We start from the raw sequence: 21247 nt of genomic DNA on the forward strand, positions 1-21247 counted from the left end.
CAAGGTTGTTCTATTCTTCATAAAAATTTGAATTTGAAAAGCTCAAAATATACAGAAAATACAGTAAATACTGCTTTATGATTTTTTCTGTTTTTTAAAAAGAAAATATACTCTAGAACATTAATACAAAGTAGAAGTCTGCAGGAGCCTTATATGAGTAATTTCCTTTTTGAATGACAAGAGTTAGCCTTGGTAATTTATAGCCATCTTTCAAAATCTTCAATTTGGCTATCCTAATAAAATCAGAGTTTTTTCCAAAATTTTCTGGCACTGTTTTGATTTTCAGTATGTTACTTTTCAAATGTATTATCTTTTGATTAGAAATATGTGCTTTCAGTAAATAAGTACTCTTTCTTGCCTATTAGAGTACTAATGATCAATGGCAATTAGAGATACCTGCTGAGATATCTGTAAGTTTAATAAAATTCCTGGGCAGTGTATTAATTGAAAAGAGAGAAGAATCTTCTGGGACTCTCAAGAACCATTAGGACTGACTTATCTTAATGAGCTGTCAGCAAGAGGTCAATGAGGTTTCAGGGAGCAGACTAGTAGCTTCCTCTAGACTTTTAACTTGTCTGATAGTACTGATTTTTTTGAGGGCGCGAGGAATGGTTATCCTTTTTAAAACAATGGTACTGACGTTTTAAATACCTTTCCTTCAGTGGTTTTTTTTTTTAATTCTTATAATTTTACCAACATATTTCTCTAGTATTACATATAGTGAATAAGAAAGATTTCACCTTTCACCATAAAATAACACATTATATTCCAGATCACTTTAGTTTATCTTGCTTCTCTTTATGTCTTTTATTAAGTTTCAGCACTGGTTTGGTTTTTATAAACATTCTCAATTATCAAAAAAATAAAAATAAAAATAAAATAAAAGCTTGAATTAATAATTCAGAATAGAAGTCAGCATCATTTCTTACATTAACCATCCTTCTCAATTTATTTGAAAACTGAAAGACTAAATTATACTTATTTTAGTGTTAGTGCAAAACTAAACTAGTTGGTGTAAACACTAAACAACTTTTAAACTCCCTAGTGCTCAGCTCTAATATTTTATAATAATGTGAGTTTTCAATTATTTATGTCTTATTCCTTATCATCATGGAACACAAGCTGCCTGGCATTGAGATGCTCTCAACCCTCCTCTGAGTTCTGTACTGTAACCAGTTCACGACAACTAGAGAAGTTTTCAAACAACTTCTTGAGATCTCTCTTTCCTATCATCCTGTATGAAAACAGAAAGAAAATTTCTCTTGCTTATTTATTAGTTGGGAGAAGTGGATCTCAACTGAGGAACACTTGAAACTAGAGACATTTTTACTTACCACATTTTCCTTATCACAATGTGAACTGAAATCACTTGATACAATTGCAGCATACTGAAGCAGTACTTTATTGATAGTCTAGGAAAAAAACATTGACAAATGTATTCGGGTAAGTACATAATTTTATATATACACTGTAGAGGTTAATGCTAATCAGGCAAAATTTTCATGTCTTCTTCAACTTTTCATACGCAATAATTAAATCTATACCCTTGCCAAAAGAAGGATCTCAGTTAAACTATCATATTTAGATGACAATTTGTCACATTTCTAAATATATTTGGAAGATATTCCACATGGATTCATTCTATTTTAATACAATATGTTCCATCACAAAATTCTTTATTTCTAACTTTTTAAACATTTCAAATATATACCAACTATTGTGTCAACCTCCTCTATGCTTGAATATTTATTACCTAATGACCACTAATGCTCTTTTTTCAGAATAAATGACACTTTATGCTGTGAATCATTTCTGGTTTCTAGTTTCTATTGGTTATTTTCTAAGTCTCCTTCAACATTCTTAGATACTTCATTGTAAATGGGGTCAGAGCATTCCTGTACACATACTTAGCAATAAATATTTTCAGTAATTTTCTGTGATAAGGAGCCTTACTGATAAATATCAAAGACCACCTTTTAAAACATAAAACTTCAGCTTTTGCTATCTCATAGTATCTTGATACCTTTACTTTCAATTTACTGTTATTTATTGATGCATTATTTGCTATAAAATACTGCCTAATCTTTTCCCTTTCTGTCCTTTTCTTCCTAATTCCACACTGTCCTTCTCCATCTAATAACTATTTTTGAGCCTAAGGATGCCCTTTACTTTCATTAATTATACCAAAGGAAACAAACTTTTTACATTTTATTTTAATTACTAAAAATGTATTGATGAGTTTGCATCCTACTGCTTTTACTTACATAGCTTGAATTATGATAAGCCAAATGTAGATATGATTTTCTTAAAGGAGAGAAATCAACAATAACAGGAGATATATGCCATCTTTTTTTCATAGAAAAACAAGGACTAAAATCTTTTCTTTTTTGTTTAATGTAGCCATCTGGATTTTCTTTGTGGCTTAAAATTAACTTGAGGAGACACTCCAAGGAGTTAAACTGATGGAAATATTTAATCTACAAACCTGAATTCACCAAATGTGACTATGAACTTGTTTTATAGACATTTAAGATTATAATGAAAACCTCAAATTAGGGATAACATGCAGAAAGAAATTCAATACTTGTGGAAGTACAAAGTAAAATGATAATATGTGTCAATTTAAATAGAAAATCAGCCATGGAATATATAAAATTTTATCAGAGGACCAATAAATCTAGGAAAACAGATGGCTGATCAGATTTCAGTATCTTTCAAATGCAGCTGTTCAAATTTTACTTTAGACATAATGCTGAAAATTACTTTGGGACTTATCTAAGGAATACAAATCCATATATATGAACACTACTCCCAGTTTACAGGTTCTAATGTCAGTATAAGCTGTAGAAATCATTTCACTAAATTGCAAAAACAAAAGCAAACAAGCCTGACATTAGGAGCTTTTTGCAACTCCTACATTATCACTTGTTCAAGATATGGGCGAATCCAGATGTCCATTTCTGATCATCCTCAAGGTATTCCCCTAGGGTCTAACACTTGGCTCTACTTATAGGAAAACCTTAGTCCTTTGAATTCCTACTAGGAGACAACTGAGCCTAGGATCTCACACTCACAAGCTTACAAATGCAGTGGCTAGCAAATCAGGATGGGTTGTGGGTAAAGTGCTTAGCCAGGTAGAAAGTGGTTTAAGGCCTTGTGCCCATAAATGTGGGTATGCTGGCTGTAATAATATCTATTTCTTTACTACTATACAAAGTATACCTGAATGTGCGCTCATGTACATTATAGGAGCAACTGCAATTTCACTCTAATTTATTCAACAAAGTAACTATCAGACATTAGTTCTTTAATTAATACTAGTAGGTAGTTAAGACATGTCTACCTTAGACATGTCTCCAGCAGCAACATAAGCATCATCCAGCAACTTGTTGGAAATGAAAATTCTCTGATTTTATCCCAGATTATAGAGTCAGCAATTCTACAGTTTGGTCTCAGCAATCTATGTTTTAAAAAGCCTGTATGTGATATTGATGCAACCTGAAGTTTAAGAACCGTTGTCCCAACTAATGCATAACAGGGTAGAGATAACTCTTTAGAGAGAACCTGTTGATGCAAGGGATATTTAGTAAGGCCTGGAAGATAGGGTGTGTGTGTGTGTGTGTGAACTTAGATCATGACTTTATCTTTGGGAGAATGTTGGCGTTCAGTAGTGACAGCATACATAGAAAGAGGCAACAGACAGCATAGCAGGGGCTGTTTGCATTACATTCTATAATAAAACACAGTTTATATGAAGAGAGACTCATGAGGTATAAACAGTTCTTTTATGGATGCAGCAAAGAAAGTGCCAAGAGCTCCAGATTAAATGAGATAAAATTCTAATAGGATTGTGGCGATGAATTGAGGGCTTCTGCTGTATTTAAAGGATCAGACAGAATGACTAAAATATCTTGCAGCCTCAATATGCTCTGATTTGAAATGCAGCTTCTGGTGCTATCGAGTGGGATGGCCATCAATTACTGAGAGTCATTATGGTTTCTTGGGCTAATACCACGCTAGTAGGAATAGGCTAAATTAGCCTGTCAACACTACCAGTAGGCTGATTACTCTTATAATCAGTAAGATAAAAATCCTGGTCCAAAACCCGTCTTTGCAGCATCTTAGGCATGGAGCATTACAGTATCAAAGCAATGCAGAAAGGACAAGAAGACTGTGTAGTATCCATTAAGTGATTTTAGATATGTCACTTGAGTGCTTTACAACCGTATTTTCATGCATCCAACAAAGAGAAACCCGTATAAATGCCTAAGTTTGGCTCAATTGGTAAAAATAAATGCTGAGATTCTGCTCTCCAACTTGCCGATTTCTGAAACACCAGAACGTGAGAGTAGTATAGCTTAGTGGTTAAAAGTATCCCATCCATAATATTTCTAGGTAGGTTCTTTGTTTTAAACTTCTTGAGTTTTTTTGTCATTTGAAAATTTAGGGAAATAATAGTATCTGTATCATGGAGGTTGTTGTGCAAAATAAGTCAGATAATATATGTAAAGTGATTAATACATAGTGATGCTCAATGAACTATTATTTTTTAAAAATTAGGACTAGGTTCCCAGAGAATAAGGAATATATGTGCCTCATTCACCATAGTATTTCCAGCACCTGGCGAGCCAGATTCATAGCCAGGAGTCAATTAATATTGGTTGATTGGTTTAAGATATCGTTACTTCATCTTTCTCTTTTTAAATTAAACAAGGGATCCCTAACCCCCAGGCCATGGACCAGTACCAGTGTGTGGCCTTTTAGGAACTAGCAGTACAGCCATAGGAACATGCACTACCCATGTCCCCGGTTTACCATGCATCACGGCTCCTGGATGCACCTGCTATGAAATTTGAAGCATTTATTTGGTACCTTATTGAGTCTTTAGTAAGAACGAATCATCTATTTAAGGTCCATTTTAGAATGCTAAATTTTCTAAAATGTCCACATATAGCATTAATATGTCTTCTCCAATGGATGGTTTAAATCAGTGTTAAGCCCCAGAAAGAGAATATGATTTTAGTATATTTCAATATAAGGACAAGGTTTTCAAGGCTGATGGTCACATCTGATGAAATAAAAGAAACTCTAATAGTCTGAAGTTACCGTAAAATAGCTAATTATATTAACTACAAAGTGCCATTTTTAGTTTTATGATTTAAAAAAATTATTCCAATAAAATAGAATTTATTTCTCAATGGAAGTTACTAATTTCTACTTTCCCAGAAAATGTTTTTTATTGTTCTTACATTATTTCCTTGTGATAATAATTGGGTAGTATTGAATTCCTATGTTTTACTTAAAAATGTTTTACTTAATTGAAATTATTTTTGTGCCAATAAGACTCACACCTCATCACTGATACATGGAACCTAGTTATTTTCTTTTTGCTTTAAAAAATATATTTTCCTGCACGTGATTCTAATACATCCCATTTGTGACCTCATCCCTTTGTACTTCCCTGCAGTCCACTTGATTATATCCACAGTGGCCTCAATATGGCTAGGTTCAGCTTTATAGCTGGAGAAAGGTCAGGGCTACTAAGAGGTGGAGGATGAGCTGGAGCTCAGAGGCTAAGAGTCCAAGTTCAGCTTTCTTCTTTCTCTCTCTCAGTGCTTTCATGTCTACACCTTACATAACCTGCTACCTGACTATTTTGAGGGTGAATTCTAGTTATTTTTCTAATATCATGTGCAATTATAATAGCATGTTACTAAATATATGAACTGAGATTATTAAATTCTCATATGATCCTACCTCTACTACAAGTCCTACAGTTCCAAGAATAGCATGTGACATACTTTTTTAAACACTATCCCTGATAACCCCATTTCATTCTTTTCTTGGCAGACACCCAAAATGCAGCTGTTAGTCAAGAAAAGGCTTAGAGAATTTCTGCAGAATGACTGAAGATTTCACCATTGAGAAACTGAAGTCAGCTGTTGCTAAGAAAGTCCTCTCTAGGAATGATTCCAATAAATGATTTTTAGCTATCATCTTTAAAAGTTGGAGGTTGCTTTATTCTTTCTAATTGACATATATAAAGACTGGACATCAAAATATTTCATGGCAGATAAATAATGTAATACAGTTTAGGCTGACAGTTTTTCTGCCTCAGAGTCTTCATCAGCTCCTCATTTTTCACTAATGAAATTTAGCCACTTTGCCTGTTCTTCAAGACTCTGTACAATGTGGTCCTAACTTTCCAATTGTAGTTCCATCCATCCTCTATGAATCCTGTGCCATCTCTTCATTGAGACCTCTCAGGCTACGATCCTTGATTTATAGAATCGTGGCAGGTGACAAACATTATTTCCTTGACCAAACTCTAGTCAAGCTCTCTGATCCCTATTGGCAACCAGGCCTCAATCTTGGCCTATAAAGACTTAAACAAACACTAACATAGTTTTTAACAGCTCGAGGCCACAACCCTAGGGTGACCCTAGCCTTCCTTAAAGTGCCTACCTGCAAACACTTGAGGCTGCCAAAAGAATTGATTGTTTATTCCATCCAACACCTGAAGATGGGCCCCTGTCTCTCAGCCTCTGTAGGAGGGTAGGAGCCTAACTTCAGTAAGCAAACCCAGATGGGTTTACATGAACCAACCCCCTCTCCTTGCTTTTTGTAATTTTCCATTTCCCTGATGCTATTGAGCTCCCACATGCCCCACTCCATACCCCCTCATTTTCCCTTTAAAATGCCCAGTGACCTCTGTACAAATTAAAGTTGAGTCCAGCTCTGAACTACTTACTATTGCAATAGTATAATACTAATTAAAAACTTGAATTTTTACAATTTTAACTAGTATCTGGCTTTATCTTTGACAGAGGCTCCCCTACAGAGTCACCCACCCCATATCCCATACCTGATGCTGTGTGAACAAGAAGTAAATCTTTGTTGTGTTAAATCATATATATTTTTGGTTGACTTATTATTACCTCAGCATAAACTATCCTCCCACAGCTAGTATAGATGCTGTCTCTTAATCCATCTATCAGTAAACCAGATTTAAACTTTTCTAAGAGTCAGAGCTAATGACAGTGTCAGGCTCAAGCCTCCCATTCATAAAGGACCTCAAATTTAGAACTTTTATGATAATGTAAATGGAGTTATATAGCCTTTTGTTCATGTCTGTTGTTAAAAGCAGTATCATGTTAAATGTATATGTCTTTTATGGGCTGAATTGTATCCCCTCAAAATTTTTATATTGAAAGCCTAATCCCCAGTATCTCAGAATGTGACTGTATTTAAAGATAGGGCCTTTAAAGAAGTTATTCAGTTAAAATGAGGCCATTAGTGTGGGCCCTAATCCAATCTGACTGGTGTCTCTATAAGAGGAAATTTGGACACACATAGAAACACCAAGAGTGCACGTGCACAGAGGAAAGACCATGTGAGGACACAGGAAGAAGGCTGCCATCTGTAAGCCTAGATTAAAGAAGACTTAGAAGAAACCAAACTGTCTGTCTGTCTGTCTGTCTGTCTGTCCATCTATCTATCCATCCATCCATCCATCCATCCATCCATCCATCCATCCATCCATCCATCCATCCATCCATCTAATTTATCTATCTATCTGCCAGCTAGCCAGCTAGCTGTCCATTTTCTGATATGCCCTGATTATAGTATTTGACTGTGTCATAGTAGTTTACAGGTTTGGCCCTCCTATTATCAGTTTCTTATGTCAGAGATTATGCTTATTCTTGACTAATCTCTCAAAGTGGCTAGAAAAATGTGGAAGCAAGAGAAAGAGAGAGCACTTGAACGGACAGTTGAGACCTCTGCCATCATCCAACTCATAAAGCCAGATTTCTTTTTAGGGCACTCAGATATAGGACTGTGCTGGTCATTCCCCAACATTACTCTATTTGTCATATCATCACCCTGCTTAAAAATCTCCAAATGTTCAGTGTTTTTTTAAATTGTTCAAAAGAGTAAGTCTAAACTTCTCAACTTGGAAAACAGAGCTCTTCAAAACTTGGACCCATCTTTGCTCTCCCAACCTTTCCCACTGCTCCTCCCAGAATAGATGTTTTCACAAGTGTTGTTTCTCCCTGCTCTGCACATGTCAAGCTCAGTATTACCTCTCCGTTCATCTCTGCTATTCCCATGGCTTAAAATACTTTTCTGACTTAACTTTCCTTAGGCTGAATGAGCCTCATTTTCCCATAAAACGTCTTTCTATTTTAGCTCATTATTTTTCATTCCACTAAACTTACTGTAGATCCCACAATACTTGAGAACTGAAATGCCTCCCTCTTCATGTCATCTTCCAATTAGTTCATGTCACATGGTCTTGATTGTGTTTTTTAATATTTGAAAGGAAGAGACTGAATCCATTATTTATTTTTAAAACATTTTAAAATTTTATATTAGTGTGTATAGCATAGTGGTTAAAAATTTATATAATTTACAAAGTGATCCCCTCAATGAGTCTAGTACCCACCTGGCACTACTATATATAGTTATTACAATATTATTGACTATATTCCCTATGCAACTACCAATTTGTACTTCTTAATTCCTTCACCTTTTTCACCCAGCCCCTCAACACCTCCTTTCATCTGGCAACCATCAAGTTGTTCTCTGTATCTATGAGTTTGTTTGTTTTGTTTACTCATTTATTTTGTTCTTTAGATTTCACATATAAGTGAAATCATATGATATTTGTCTTTCTCTGACTTATTTCACTTAGTACTATACCCTCTAAGTCCTTCCATGTTGTCACAAATGGTAAGATCTCATTCTTTTTTATGGCTGAGTAATATTCCATTGTATATATGTACCACTTCTTCTTTATCCAATCATCTATTGATGGACACTTAGATTGCTTCCATATCTTGGCTATTGTGAATAATGCTCCAGTGAACACAGAGGTACACATATCTTTTTGAATTAGTGTTTTGGATTTCTTCAGATAAATACTCAGAAGTGGAATTGCTAGATCATAAAGTAAGTCTATTTTTAATTTTTTAGGAACCTCCCTACTGTTTTTATTAGTGGTTGCACCAATTTACAGTCCTATCGACAGTGCATGAAGGTTCCCTTTTCTCCACATCCTTGCCAACACTTATTTGTTGATTTATCGATGATAGGCATTCTGACTTATTTCACTTAGCACGATGATATCTCATTGTGGATTTAATTTGCATTTCTCTGATTATTTGTGAAACTGAATATTTTTTTCATATGTCTATTGGCCATCTGTATGTCCTCTTTGGAGAAATGTCTACTTAGCTCTTCTGTCCATTTTTTAATTGGATTGTTCATTGTTTTGGTGTTAAGTTGTATGAGTTCTTTATAAATTTTGGATATTTACCCCTTATTGGATATATCGTTGGTGACTATATTCTCCCATTCAGTAGGTTGTCCTTTTGATTTGTTGATTTCCTTTGCTGTGCAAAACCTTTTTAATTTGATGTAGTCTCATTTGTTTGTTTATCTATTTCCCTTGCCCAGGTTGATATATCAGAAAAAATATTACTAAAAGCAATGTCAAAGAGTTTATTGCCTATGTTTCCTTCTAAGAGTTTTATGGTTTTCAGTTTTACATTTAAATATTTAATTCATTTTAAGTTTATTCTTGTATATAGTTTAAGAAGGTGGTCTAGTTTCACTTATTTTGCATGTTTTCTGTCCAGTTTTCCAATACGATTTATTGAATGGTCTTTACTCCACTGTATATTCTTGCCTCCTCTTTCATAGATTAATTGACTATATAGGTGTGGATTTCTGGGCTCTCTATTCTGTTTCATTGTGCATCTGTTATTTCTTATATCTCCTCTGAAATTCTCTGCAAGCTTTCTTAGACTCTATGAGAATGAAGAGGTCTTAACAGAAATCTGGTTGATCAAGATCAGTCAGTCAAGGAAGAAAACTAAATTCATAAAAATCAGGGAGAACAGCTTAGATTTACACTCCCGATAGTGGATGATTTAAAATCAGAATTCAGTTTTCATGACTCCAAGTTCAATGTACTTTTTATTGTACTACAGTGTCTGACAAAAAATACTTGCAATTTGAATATGAAATGCCAAAGCTTATTTTCAGCTCTGACACACTACATTTAAAACGGAAATAATTTGGCCACCCATGGTAGTATCTTCAATTACAAATGAATGAGTCATTAATGTGAAAAACACATAGACTTTTTAGGATAAATACATATTTAAGAAACAGGAAGTGCAGAAAAAAGTCAGATGACAAACCTGAGACCACTGAACCTATTAGCACTAGAATTAGAAATTAAATTGGGGGTGTGGTGTCAGAGAAGTTAGTACAAAATGACAGCATTATTCAGGTTCTGTGCAGGCAAATAATAACATGGCACAGTCCTAGCAAAGAAAGGATTCATTCCATTTAACTCACCTTTGCAAATCTTCTCATTAAGTGAGACAATGCTTCAGGGTTAGGGCATTCCAATTTCTTAATTATCTCAAAGCTCTGGTTCAGCTGAGCAAAGACATCCACCACGGAACAAGAGAAGAGGGCATGATCTGACGTCTGCTGGAACTGAGGAGAGAGAAGATGAAACCAACTCATCGAACACATTACTAGGACTGTGGAGAGACCATTATTTCACATAAACAATGGTATCTCCTATATCATTTACCTTCACATCAAGTACCTTCATTTATTTCCTGGTAATAAAATGTTTATTCTTTTTAAAAATCATTCATCTCCTTTTCTAGAAAATGCAGGAGAACTAATATCATGAGGCAGGCTGCTATTAATTGGTTTCTTTATTGCTGAATTTGGGGACTGGTTCTTTTCATCTTCATTCCCCAGAGGTATTAGGATAATTTAGCAAGCCAATTACGGCTCAGACTTTTGAGTTGCTCCAGAGGCACTGGGAGGGTGTCTGCTCCTAACTTTGGAATCTGGAAATGTTCCAAGACAACAAGGGAATTTCAAACAAGTGTGCTAAACCTGTATATTCTGATTAATTCAATAAGTAAAGAAATCTTAGGCTAAAAGGGTGATTAATTTTAACTTATTTTTTAATTTAAATAATTCTCTAGTGTTCCTATCAGTCCTTTACAATCGTGTTTCAAGTTTATTTTGGTCGTTATAGGATTAAAATAAACCTTCATTTATAACATTGAGCCTAACAATTCCTATTAGCTTAAAAGAAGGAAGTGTGAATGAATCTTGACAATAAGCAATCTTAAAATAATTTAAACTCACTCCGTCTTTTTTGTCTCTTCCCAGTGCTCCATGAAGGAACTCCATTGACACATCTTCATTTTCATCTAGCCACTGCATAACAAAGGGTTCAAACCACCTAAAAAATTTAATGTTACATACTAAAAAAGAGATCGTTTGCACATAATTAACAATGAATGCTGCTCTTTTCTTACGCGAGAGTAATTTAGGACCAAAAATCTCTTTTCATTCTTTTTTTTCAGTTCTGCTTCTGCAGAGATATTTAGCTTTACCTCATCAAATGTATACCTTTCTCTTTGACCTTCAGTCTCTTCTATTTCCATGCTGCTTCAGATATGCTTAGTTCCCAATTGCCACTCTACAATTCCTTTATAATTTAAAATCCTGTAAAATGTAGCTCTTGTGTTCTGTGTCCCCTATCATGACATTCTCTTATTTCTTAGTTCTTTACTGTCTGCCTTCTGCCCATACCATCCTGGGTGCTCACCTTTGATTCTTATGATCTATAGTATATCTGCATGTTGGGTTGCTAGGTTTTCTGAATGGTCTAAGTTTCAAAGTTCTTTCTTTTTTGTGTGTGAATGTGCAATTGTCTAGCATCATACATTTAGAAGATCATCCTTTCCCTCACTGCCTTCAATTGGTGTTTTTAACATGAATCAGGTAACAGCATATGTATGGATTTGTCTCTGGCCTATTTTCTCCATTGGTCTTTTTGTCATGCATTAACACTGTATCTTTTGAATAAGTGTTCATACCAAAGTTCTCCAGCTTTTTTTTTTCACCCCTTCAAGATTGCCTTAGCTATTCTTAGCCTTTTGCATTTCTATATACATTTTTGAATGAACTTGTGAATTTGCAGAAAAATACCTGCTGGAATTTTTATGAGATTGTATTGAATCTGTGAGTCAATGTGGGAAGAACTACTATCTTTATAATATGCATCTTTTTAGAAACACTGTATATTTTATTTAGTTCATCTTAAATTTCTCTCAACAATATTTTATAGTTGCTTAAGTAGAGGACACACACATCTTTTATCACATTTGTTTCTTGTGATTTTAATGCTATTTAAATAGTATGAATTATATAAAATTTTCTAATTGTGGCTGTTATAAAGAAATTCAAAGAACAAATTACAGAGACTTACTACTTTTTACTTACTTTTTAAGTTTCATTAGTTTTCCTGTTTTTTTTTTTTAATTTTCTAGATGCATAATTACATCCTATATAAATACTGATAGCATCATGAAATGCTTTTACAATCATTATGCTTTTCTATCCCTTTCTTGTCTTATTGTACCGCCTAAGACTTTTGGTACAATGTTAAATAAAACTGATGTTATCAGCTATCAGTCTCATTCTTGATCTCAGGGGAAGCTTTTAAAAGTTTACCAATAAGCATACAGTCTATAAATTTTTTTGAAGGAGGGTCTTTTATTAAAGATAGTTTTCTTCTATTCCTAACTTGATAAGAGATTTTTATAATAAATTGGTGTTGTATTTTATCAAATTATTGTTCTATATATAGTGTAATAATCTTCATTCTTTAAATGTGGTAAATTGCATTCATTGCTTTAAAAATGTTTAATCCCATACTCCAGAAATAAATTCCCCCTTGGTCATGTTATATTAGTCTTTCTACAAATCCCTGGATTCTATTGGCTAATATTTCAATTGAGTTTATTTTTTTAAAGTAGATTCAGAGAGAAAGTGGCCTTAATTATTCTTGTTTATCATGTTCTCAATAGGTTTTAATAGTCAGAATATGCCGACCTCCAGAAATGATTTTGGAAGTATTCCTGCCTTCTCTGAAACTGTGTGTGTAATTGTGACAATATTCTTCTTTTAAGAGTTGGAAGAATTCCATTTGGAGCCATCTGGGCTTGGAGTTTTCATTGTGACATGGTTTTAAATTAAGAATTCAAATTTTAAAATATGGGCCCATTCAGATTTTATCCTTTTTCTTATGTCAGCTTGTTATATTTTAAAAGGAATTTGTACATTTTGTCTAACTTTTAAAAGCACTGACATATTCTCTTATTATTTTTTATCTTTGTAGGATCTTTAGTGATATCATTTTCTGATAATGAATTTGTGATATCTTTCTCACACCTCCTTGCTAGGGCTTTTTTGATTTTATCAGTTTTTTTCTTTTAAAAAAACTAACCTTGGCTTTGTAATTTCTCCTATTTAAAATTTTCTATTTATTTTTTATTCCAGGTCATATTATTTTCTTTCTTCTACTTTCATTTGATTTGTTTGTTAAATATTTCTTCTGATATTTATTTAATGATTTTATACCCTTTTTTTCATTATATAGAATTAGAGCTACAAATTTTTCTCTATTCTTGTTTTAGCTGCAATTCACAAATTTTAATATGCCATATTTTATTACCACCTAGTTAAAAATATTTTGTAATTTGCACTGATTTCTTTTGACTCATGAATTATTTGGAGTGTTCTGCTTAATTTTCCACTCTGGTGTTTTCTAATTTCATCTTGGAGTTGATTTCTGGATTATTTCTAGAGTGTTTCAAGAACATACAGTATATGTTTAAATCTTTTAAAATTTATTAGACTTTCTTTATGGTCTGGCAGATAGTTTCTTTTGGTAAGTACACCATGTGCATCTGATAACTATGTATTTTGTCATTGTTGGTTATAAATTGTAGATAGGTTATGTTTGTATAAACAATGTCTGAAAAACGGTGAAACTTCTGGGTAACCAGATGTAGATATATAAATATGGATATAAATGGATAAAGATCTTGAAGTGTATTATTTGTGTTGTTAAAACTTCTTTATTCTTACTGACTTCTTTTTTATGATTCATCAATCAGTTTTTGAAAGAAGCATAATCTCCAAATAGAATTGTAGATTTACTGATTTTTCCTTTTACTTCTGACATTTTTTTCATTATATATTTTGCTGACATGTTGTATGATACATACAGATTTAGAACTGATATATCTTTTGTTAAGTTTCTCTAATCATCATAAAATATTTCTCTCAAAATATTTCTTACCTTAAATTCTATTTTAATATTGGTATAGCTGCATAAGTTTTCTTTCGATTACTGCCTATCCTTTTACTTGATATTTCTAGACCATTATGTTTTAGGTAAATAACTTGTAAGCAAGATATTTTGGGTTTTACTGTTTTATCTAATAGGCTATTTGTTGACTAAAGTATTAATCCATTTGCATTTAATGATTGCTCTTAATTTTCTGACATATTTAATTTTAAATCTATCCTTTTTCTCCTCCCCCACATTTCTTACCTTCTCTTTACTTTTTCTTCTTCTTTTTTTTTTGCCTTTAAGTATTTTTTTACTCTCTTCTATCCCATTATCTTATTGATTCATAGTATTATATTATAGCTTAATGGGTTACACTACAAATTATAACACACATCTGTAATAATTAAATGCCTTTTGAAATGAATATTTTATACTTTCCAAACAATTCAAGGATCTTATAACATATTAACTCCATTTATCATTCTTTCATCATTTCATGCTATTTTGTATCTTAAATCTATGTATATTTTATTCTACAGATAAACACTTTTTATTCTTTACTACATTACTATAATTTTACCTGTCATTTTCCTTCTGTCTGAAGCATGCCTTACAGTATATATTTTTGGTGAGTCGCTGCTGGAAATGGGTTCTTTCAGCTTCTAAGTTAGGTAAATGTCTGTTTTGCTTTAGTTTTGAAGGTATTTTTATTGCTTATAGAATTCTGAGTTGATAGTTTTTTTTCCCCAAAGAAACTTAAAAATATCAGTGCACTATATTTTGGTTTTAGTCACTTCTATTGAACAGAGCCAACAGTACTGTAGCTCTGGTAAAGTGTCTTCCCTTCCTTGACCTCAATGCATTTAAAGATTTTCTTATTTTTGGTTTTAAGCAGTTTTCTATAATATACCTACAAATCGTTTCTCTTGCGTATATTCTTCTTAGGATTTATAAAAATTTTAAATTGTGCTTCATGTTTTCATCAGTTTTACAAAATTCACATCTAGTATCTTTTCAAACATTGCTCTGGTATTACTTTTTTCTCTTCTCTTTCTTGGGGACTCAATTCTTTGTACATTAGCCCTTTATAATTTGTTCCACATAATCCTTGCTGCTTTTTTTTTTTTCCTATAGAACTTTGCACAGTGCCTGGCATATGGGAGACTCCTCTTAAAAGAATAAAATAAAATTTTGGTAAATATCAAATGCTGATTATCACAAGCTTGATTACATGCTTACAAATGTATTTAATAGAAATGTTTTTGAAATGTTACCTGTTTAACAATAAATTTGATTTTAGAAATATAAATCCTAATACATTTTTCAGTTTGAATAAAAATTTGATTATATAGCTCAATGTACAAGCATTCCCCTTTTCCCAACAAAATTTGAGTTCTAACACTTTCATAGAAAATAATCTCATCATGTGAGTCATAGCTTATCATGTCTTTCTTTCTCTTCGAGTTGAATGTCCAAGTAAGGCATACTTGAAAAATGCAACGCAATTTAATTAAATATGGTTTCCCAAAGACATGCAAATCATTTAATGTTAATTTTATAATAGAAATGTCTTCATTCAAATTAAGACTATATGAAGGGATTTTTAGGGCTGCGTAACTCAGGTATAATTTTATGGGACTATGACTTGAGAATAAACTTGATATTGAAAATCACTACTTACAAGGAGTATTCAGGAACGGCATCCTTGAAGGCAGGAAGTTCTCGCACATATTCATTATAAAACCATTTCACTTTGAAATGCAAATTCATATAATCGGTGCTCTTGCATAACCGCTGCTTTTCATGTTCTATAACAGATAAAATCGAACACTTAATAAAGTTTGGTTTGCCAACAATGCTACTGTGTTCCAATCTACTTTTATTAGTAGTATTTCACAAAGGGAGAAAACATTATATTTGATATGACAGCATGTCAAATGCCTTTTTATATTGCTAAATACAGACCTGAAATATTATAAAATGTAAAAATCATTATAAGTCCTACATGGAATAACTTGAATATTCTAATGTGCCTTCCTGAAAAAGGTAAAAATTCTGACACAGTTACAAGAAAATAAAATACTAAAAATTTTCTATTTATCTGCAAGCTTTCATATTTTGATGATTTTAGCCTGATGCAAAGTGCCAGAAAGAATTAAAACACTGAGCATGAATAAAACATGAATCAAACTAGGAGACATAATCCCTGATTAATACTGGAAATATGAATGAGAAGATCACAATTTTAGCCTGGATATTTAACACTTAAAAAATTAAGATAGTTGAAAAGGAGAGGAAATATATCCAACTTCTAAGCCAGATGAATTCTTCAACTTTTAAGTTCAGCTAAAATTATTTTACACCTTGTGGCTTTTTGACATTACTTAGTAGGATTTCCTAATATGTGACACTTTTTTCCTCTCTTGCTCAAAAAGTATAGCTTAAAACTGTTATTTTGATTTGGACATACAGAGATAAATAATATTACTAAATATGTTTATCTCTGCTTCCTCCCCTAATATTAGTTTCTTGGCCCACTGCAGCTACAAGTACAGACACAACCAAACCCAAAATATCCCTAACAATATTCAGGTTGAAAGCGCACTCTGAAAAGCTCTGGTTGAGGCCTGTGAATCTCTTTCAAGCTAAGGGCTTTGATTTACAGTAGAAATATCCTATACTTTACATTCCAGGCTGAAAATACTAATTGAAACAATTAGAATGTTACAAACAAGTTGACAACACCCTCGCTTCCCAAAATCTGACTATAGAGTAACTTGAATCTGAATAAGTGCAAGAGGAACCACAATCCCAAATAGAACATTTTCAAATTATCTAAATAATGATTAATTCAAGACAGTTTGCAGAGCAGTGGTGGGGGTGGGGGAAGAGAGAACACACACACACATATATATGCATAAAACAAGAGTAATAAACATCTAGACCACTCGGCTGAACAAAATTATGACCTAGGTGATGTTTTGCTTTAACTCCCTCTGAATTCATTTCTCCCTTTCCCTCTTTCAGTGTTGGCTCTCCCCCTGCCCCCTTCCCTTCTGAAGTCTAGTATACACACCTTAAGAGAATTAATTTATCTGATAAACTCGCAGGTAGGAATTTAATGCAACACAATCCGGAAACCCAGACAAGGGAAGACCCTTGCCCTAGGACCCACACATCAAGAGGGCTCTACTTATCACAATTACAAACTTGAAAATTAAACAGTTTGTGGTCTCCTCTGTCACTTGTGATCCCACCTGTGGTTCTAGCGCAAAGCAAGTTGGAACTCTAAACATCTGCCTTTGTAACTAATACCACCTCCCTTATGATTAACAATAGATTATTGCATAACAAAGTTTTACTTAGGAGTATTAACAAACACCCATTTTCTTTGGTTCTAATTCATGCATTCAGAGGCACTTGTGAATCAATGTAGGTACACATGCTGGCTGAGGGATATTTTGAATATTAAATAATACATATTACTCTCAAAATTTGTATGTACATGTGTAGTTCTTGATGTAATATACATGAAGCCTGATATGGATTCTTTGCTAACTAGATGGCTACTAAATGCTAGAATTGTCAATAGTTTTATTTTTTCAATTTAGATTAATGAGATTTAACTCATTAAATTTTAACTTTAGTCAAATGATTTACATAAAAGTTCACCTAAAATAATAATTTGAATTTTGTCCTCATTTTAATAACTTTTTGAATATTTTAGAAGGAACTAGCTTTGAAAACTGTGTATAAACTGTATCTGAAAGCACATGGATGTAATTTAAAATTTTCATTTTTGTATTTATGGTTTATTTTAAATTACATCTTTTTATAAAATACATATTCAAATTATGTCTATTTTGAACATAACGACTTTTTTAACCCTTTTATTAAGAATGTGTGTAAATTAAGATTGTAAAGAAAAAAATGTAAGTGGACCTCAAGAAAAAGAAACGCTGAAAATAGAAAATGTTCAGGACGAGGTGTTGTTAAATTTTTTTAAACAGAAAAAAAATAAAAGAGAAAAGACATTATGTAATTTGGGAAAGGTTGTATTATTTGGTACTAAAAAATTTAATATCTTTTATTATAACTGCATAATTAGTAATTTTGCTGAAATAAAGGTGAAAATATACATTTTCTTAAAAAAATATAGTATTTATGACTTATATTTATTTAAAAACCCATTGTCACCCAGAACTGAACACCCAGATAAATATGCAAATTGATAATAAAATTATCTTTGATATTTTTCCAACTTTCAGCATATTAAAAAATAAGTTACACAATTTTTTTTATCACGTTAATATGAAAGTAAGCTTATTTGTTGAGGTGGAAGGTAGAACACATTTTTATATAAGTTTACTAGCTTTATTTAGAAATCATAAGTCTTTCGGTCTACTGCATGTGGTTCTCCATTCATGCTCTTGCCTTTGCAAATGTTAGGGATGTGCCTGATCTAATGTGTTACCTCTTCCAAGAATGTCTGTATAGTAACAGGATCCTAAAGCAAAGGATAACCCAGTTTCATCAAATACCAAAAACGTTTATTGGGCATGTATCTTGTGCCAGGTCATGTGTGAGAGACCCAGTGCTTGTTTTCAAGTAACTATTATATTACTTAATAATGGCCTAAAGTGATGTTGACAATTCAAATATGCCAAAGAGATGCCATAAAGTGCTTTGTTTAAGTGAACAGGTATATATGTTTAGGAAAAAACATAGTCTGTTATAGGGTTTGATACTATTTGGGGTTTCAGGCATCCACTAGGGGTCTTGGAATATATCCCCAGTGGATAAGGGGGTACTACTATACCTACCTTAAGTTGTAAAGTGTGTGGTACTGTGTTAAATTACATGGAGTTAGGTTATATGGGGTTATATTATGTTGCATCACAAAAGTGTTTACAAAGATTGAGACCCACTTGTTAACCTCCAAACCACTCTTTCTAATACACACACACTTGCATTCAGACTATCCCCTTGCTCTGAGGTAGTATATCAGTGTAAGTACCTCTAGTAGACTGCACTCTGAATTAATCCATCATCACATAGAAAATCAGTTAATCAAATGTGTTTAAGTTCATGTTAAGAAAATATATAGGCTCTGAGAGGAGAATATCATAGAAGTAAAATACATAGGCTTTGTGGACAGACTAATACCACTTTTTATCTTCCCGTCAGCTTTGTTTCATGCTTGTGGGCTCTGAGCTATACTCTGAGTAGTTATTATTATCATTTAAATAAATCTATAAAAAGTGAGCTGTTACTGTTGCAAAAGCCATATGCCTGTTTTTCTCATGTCTTCATATATTACTCTCATAATGTATAATTATATAAGGACATATTTCAAATAAACTACAAGTATATTCTACCACCCACCAAATATCAATGTGAGATTATAATATCAAATTCAAAAATATGCTTCAAATTAGCTTTAATTCTACCTAAATTGTCTTCTGCTTGGTGACAAACCACACTGACAAAATTGTATTTATCTCATGTGACGTGAATGACTCGTAGAATTTATTTAGCCATCAATTTTCTTATATTTTAATTTTGGCAACAAAGATTTAACTAGCTCATTACATTTACAAAACATTTAATTAGTTTTCCAAACAGCAGTATGATAATTTTGTATGAAATATAATCTTTGAATTTCAATGAGAAATATGAATATTTTACTATCAGAATAAAAATGCTTCATTAAAATTGTATAAAGGAAAAGCTTGGCAATTTAGAAGAATATGCCTATTTTCCAGCATTTACTGCAAAGAGTATATTTTCTTCCGGAAGTTATTGTTTACACAAGTTAGTGTTTTGTGTATAATACAGAAATGCACGATTATGTATTGGTTATAGGATAAAGGTGGTATACTCTTAACCCATTCTTGTGCCAAGAGCAAATTGGCTGCCATAAAGCATCACAGTGCCATTTTCCATTTAATTTGTGGCATCATTTTGTTGCATAAATACTCTGTATTGTCTTATAGTTCTACAATTTTGTAGAATTATCTTAATCAATCACCCATCTGAGTGTTTGACAGCTTGCTGTATCTCTAAAAAATGATGATTTGGAAGGTCTGGAAGGAATATCAAATAAAAAGCCAGTATTAGGGGCCCAACACATGTGATGTTTTGTGAGATATGTGTTCACAAATCTAAAACCTTATTACCCATAACTTTTGGCTCTAAAAATAAAGATGTATCGGACTTTTAAAGATAATATACACATAGAAATATCTATCAAAGATAATCATAAATTCATATTAACAACAACACTGAGATTTCTAAGTCATTTAATTAGAAGTAAAAAAAAAAAGAGAGAATAAGAATTACAACTTTCCATTTTAGAGAAGCTCTATAAAGGTTTTATGATGTCAGCACATCTTTAGAGTGAGAAATCACCTAAAATTCTGGCTGCCAAAGTTAAGTTATGGTATTAATAAGGTATAAAGCTTGGAGTAATAAAATAAAACTTAAAAAAAAATAAATGACTACATATAACATGTTAGCAAAAAGTAATGTGGACTAATGTGAAGCTTCCAGAAAAAAAAAAAAAAAAAAACTAGCCAACAAGAGAAAAGATTAGCCATGGTAGTACATTATTGTTAGCAACTTTCTCAAAAATTAATGACTATGAAGGAACAAATGCCATTAATTTTTGTAAGGTAAGGAAGAAGATAAATGAAGTTTCTTTCTTGACACATTTCTGATAACTAAGCCTTAGTAAAACACTAGAAAAAAGCCAAGCAAAATTAATAAAATATTTCCTTACTCCATTACGAAACTGATGCCAGAAGCAGTTTTATCCTTGAGAGTAGTAGCTGGCAGTGCTACTCATAATCACAACCAGTCTCTCAGCAGAATCTCAGAATGAATCCAGGCTCCCTGGGTTCATTAAACCAGAAACGATGTGGGGTCAGACATACCTCATGGACACACTCTCTGATATACCTGCTTAGAATTCTGGTGAAGATCTACAACCCACAAACCTAGACCAGTGGGTTTAGAGTAAGACCAAGAAACAAAATCTCCTGAACCCCTTTCTGTGTC

General features: G+C 32.7%; 1 protein-coding gene across 1 annotated transcript in view; it reads right to left on the reverse strand.

Annotated features, from left to right (window-relative positions):
* Positions 1-21247, reverse strand: part of LOC120604618 (protein unc-13 homolog C) — a 348907-nt gene that overhangs the window by 96109 nt on the left and 231551 nt on the right. The window contains exons 16-19 of the mRNA XM_039865545.1: positions 15870-15996; positions 11188-11284; positions 10369-10512; positions 1335-1412 (exon numbers count right to left, since the gene is read on the reverse strand). Of these exons, the coding sequence (XP_039721479.1) occupies positions 1335-1412; positions 10369-10512; positions 11188-11284; positions 15870-15996 (446 nt within the window). The remainder of the gene's footprint in view (positions 1-1334; positions 1413-10368; positions 10513-11187; positions 11285-15869; positions 15997-21247) is intronic.

This window comes from Pteropus medius, unplaced genomic scaffold, assembly GCF_902729225.1.
Source record: "Pteropus medius unplaced genomic scaffold, Ma_sr-lr_union100, whole genome shotgun sequence".
Classification (NCBI taxonomy): domain Eukaryota; kingdom Metazoa; phylum Chordata; class Mammalia; order Chiroptera; family Pteropodidae; genus Pteropus; species Pteropus medius.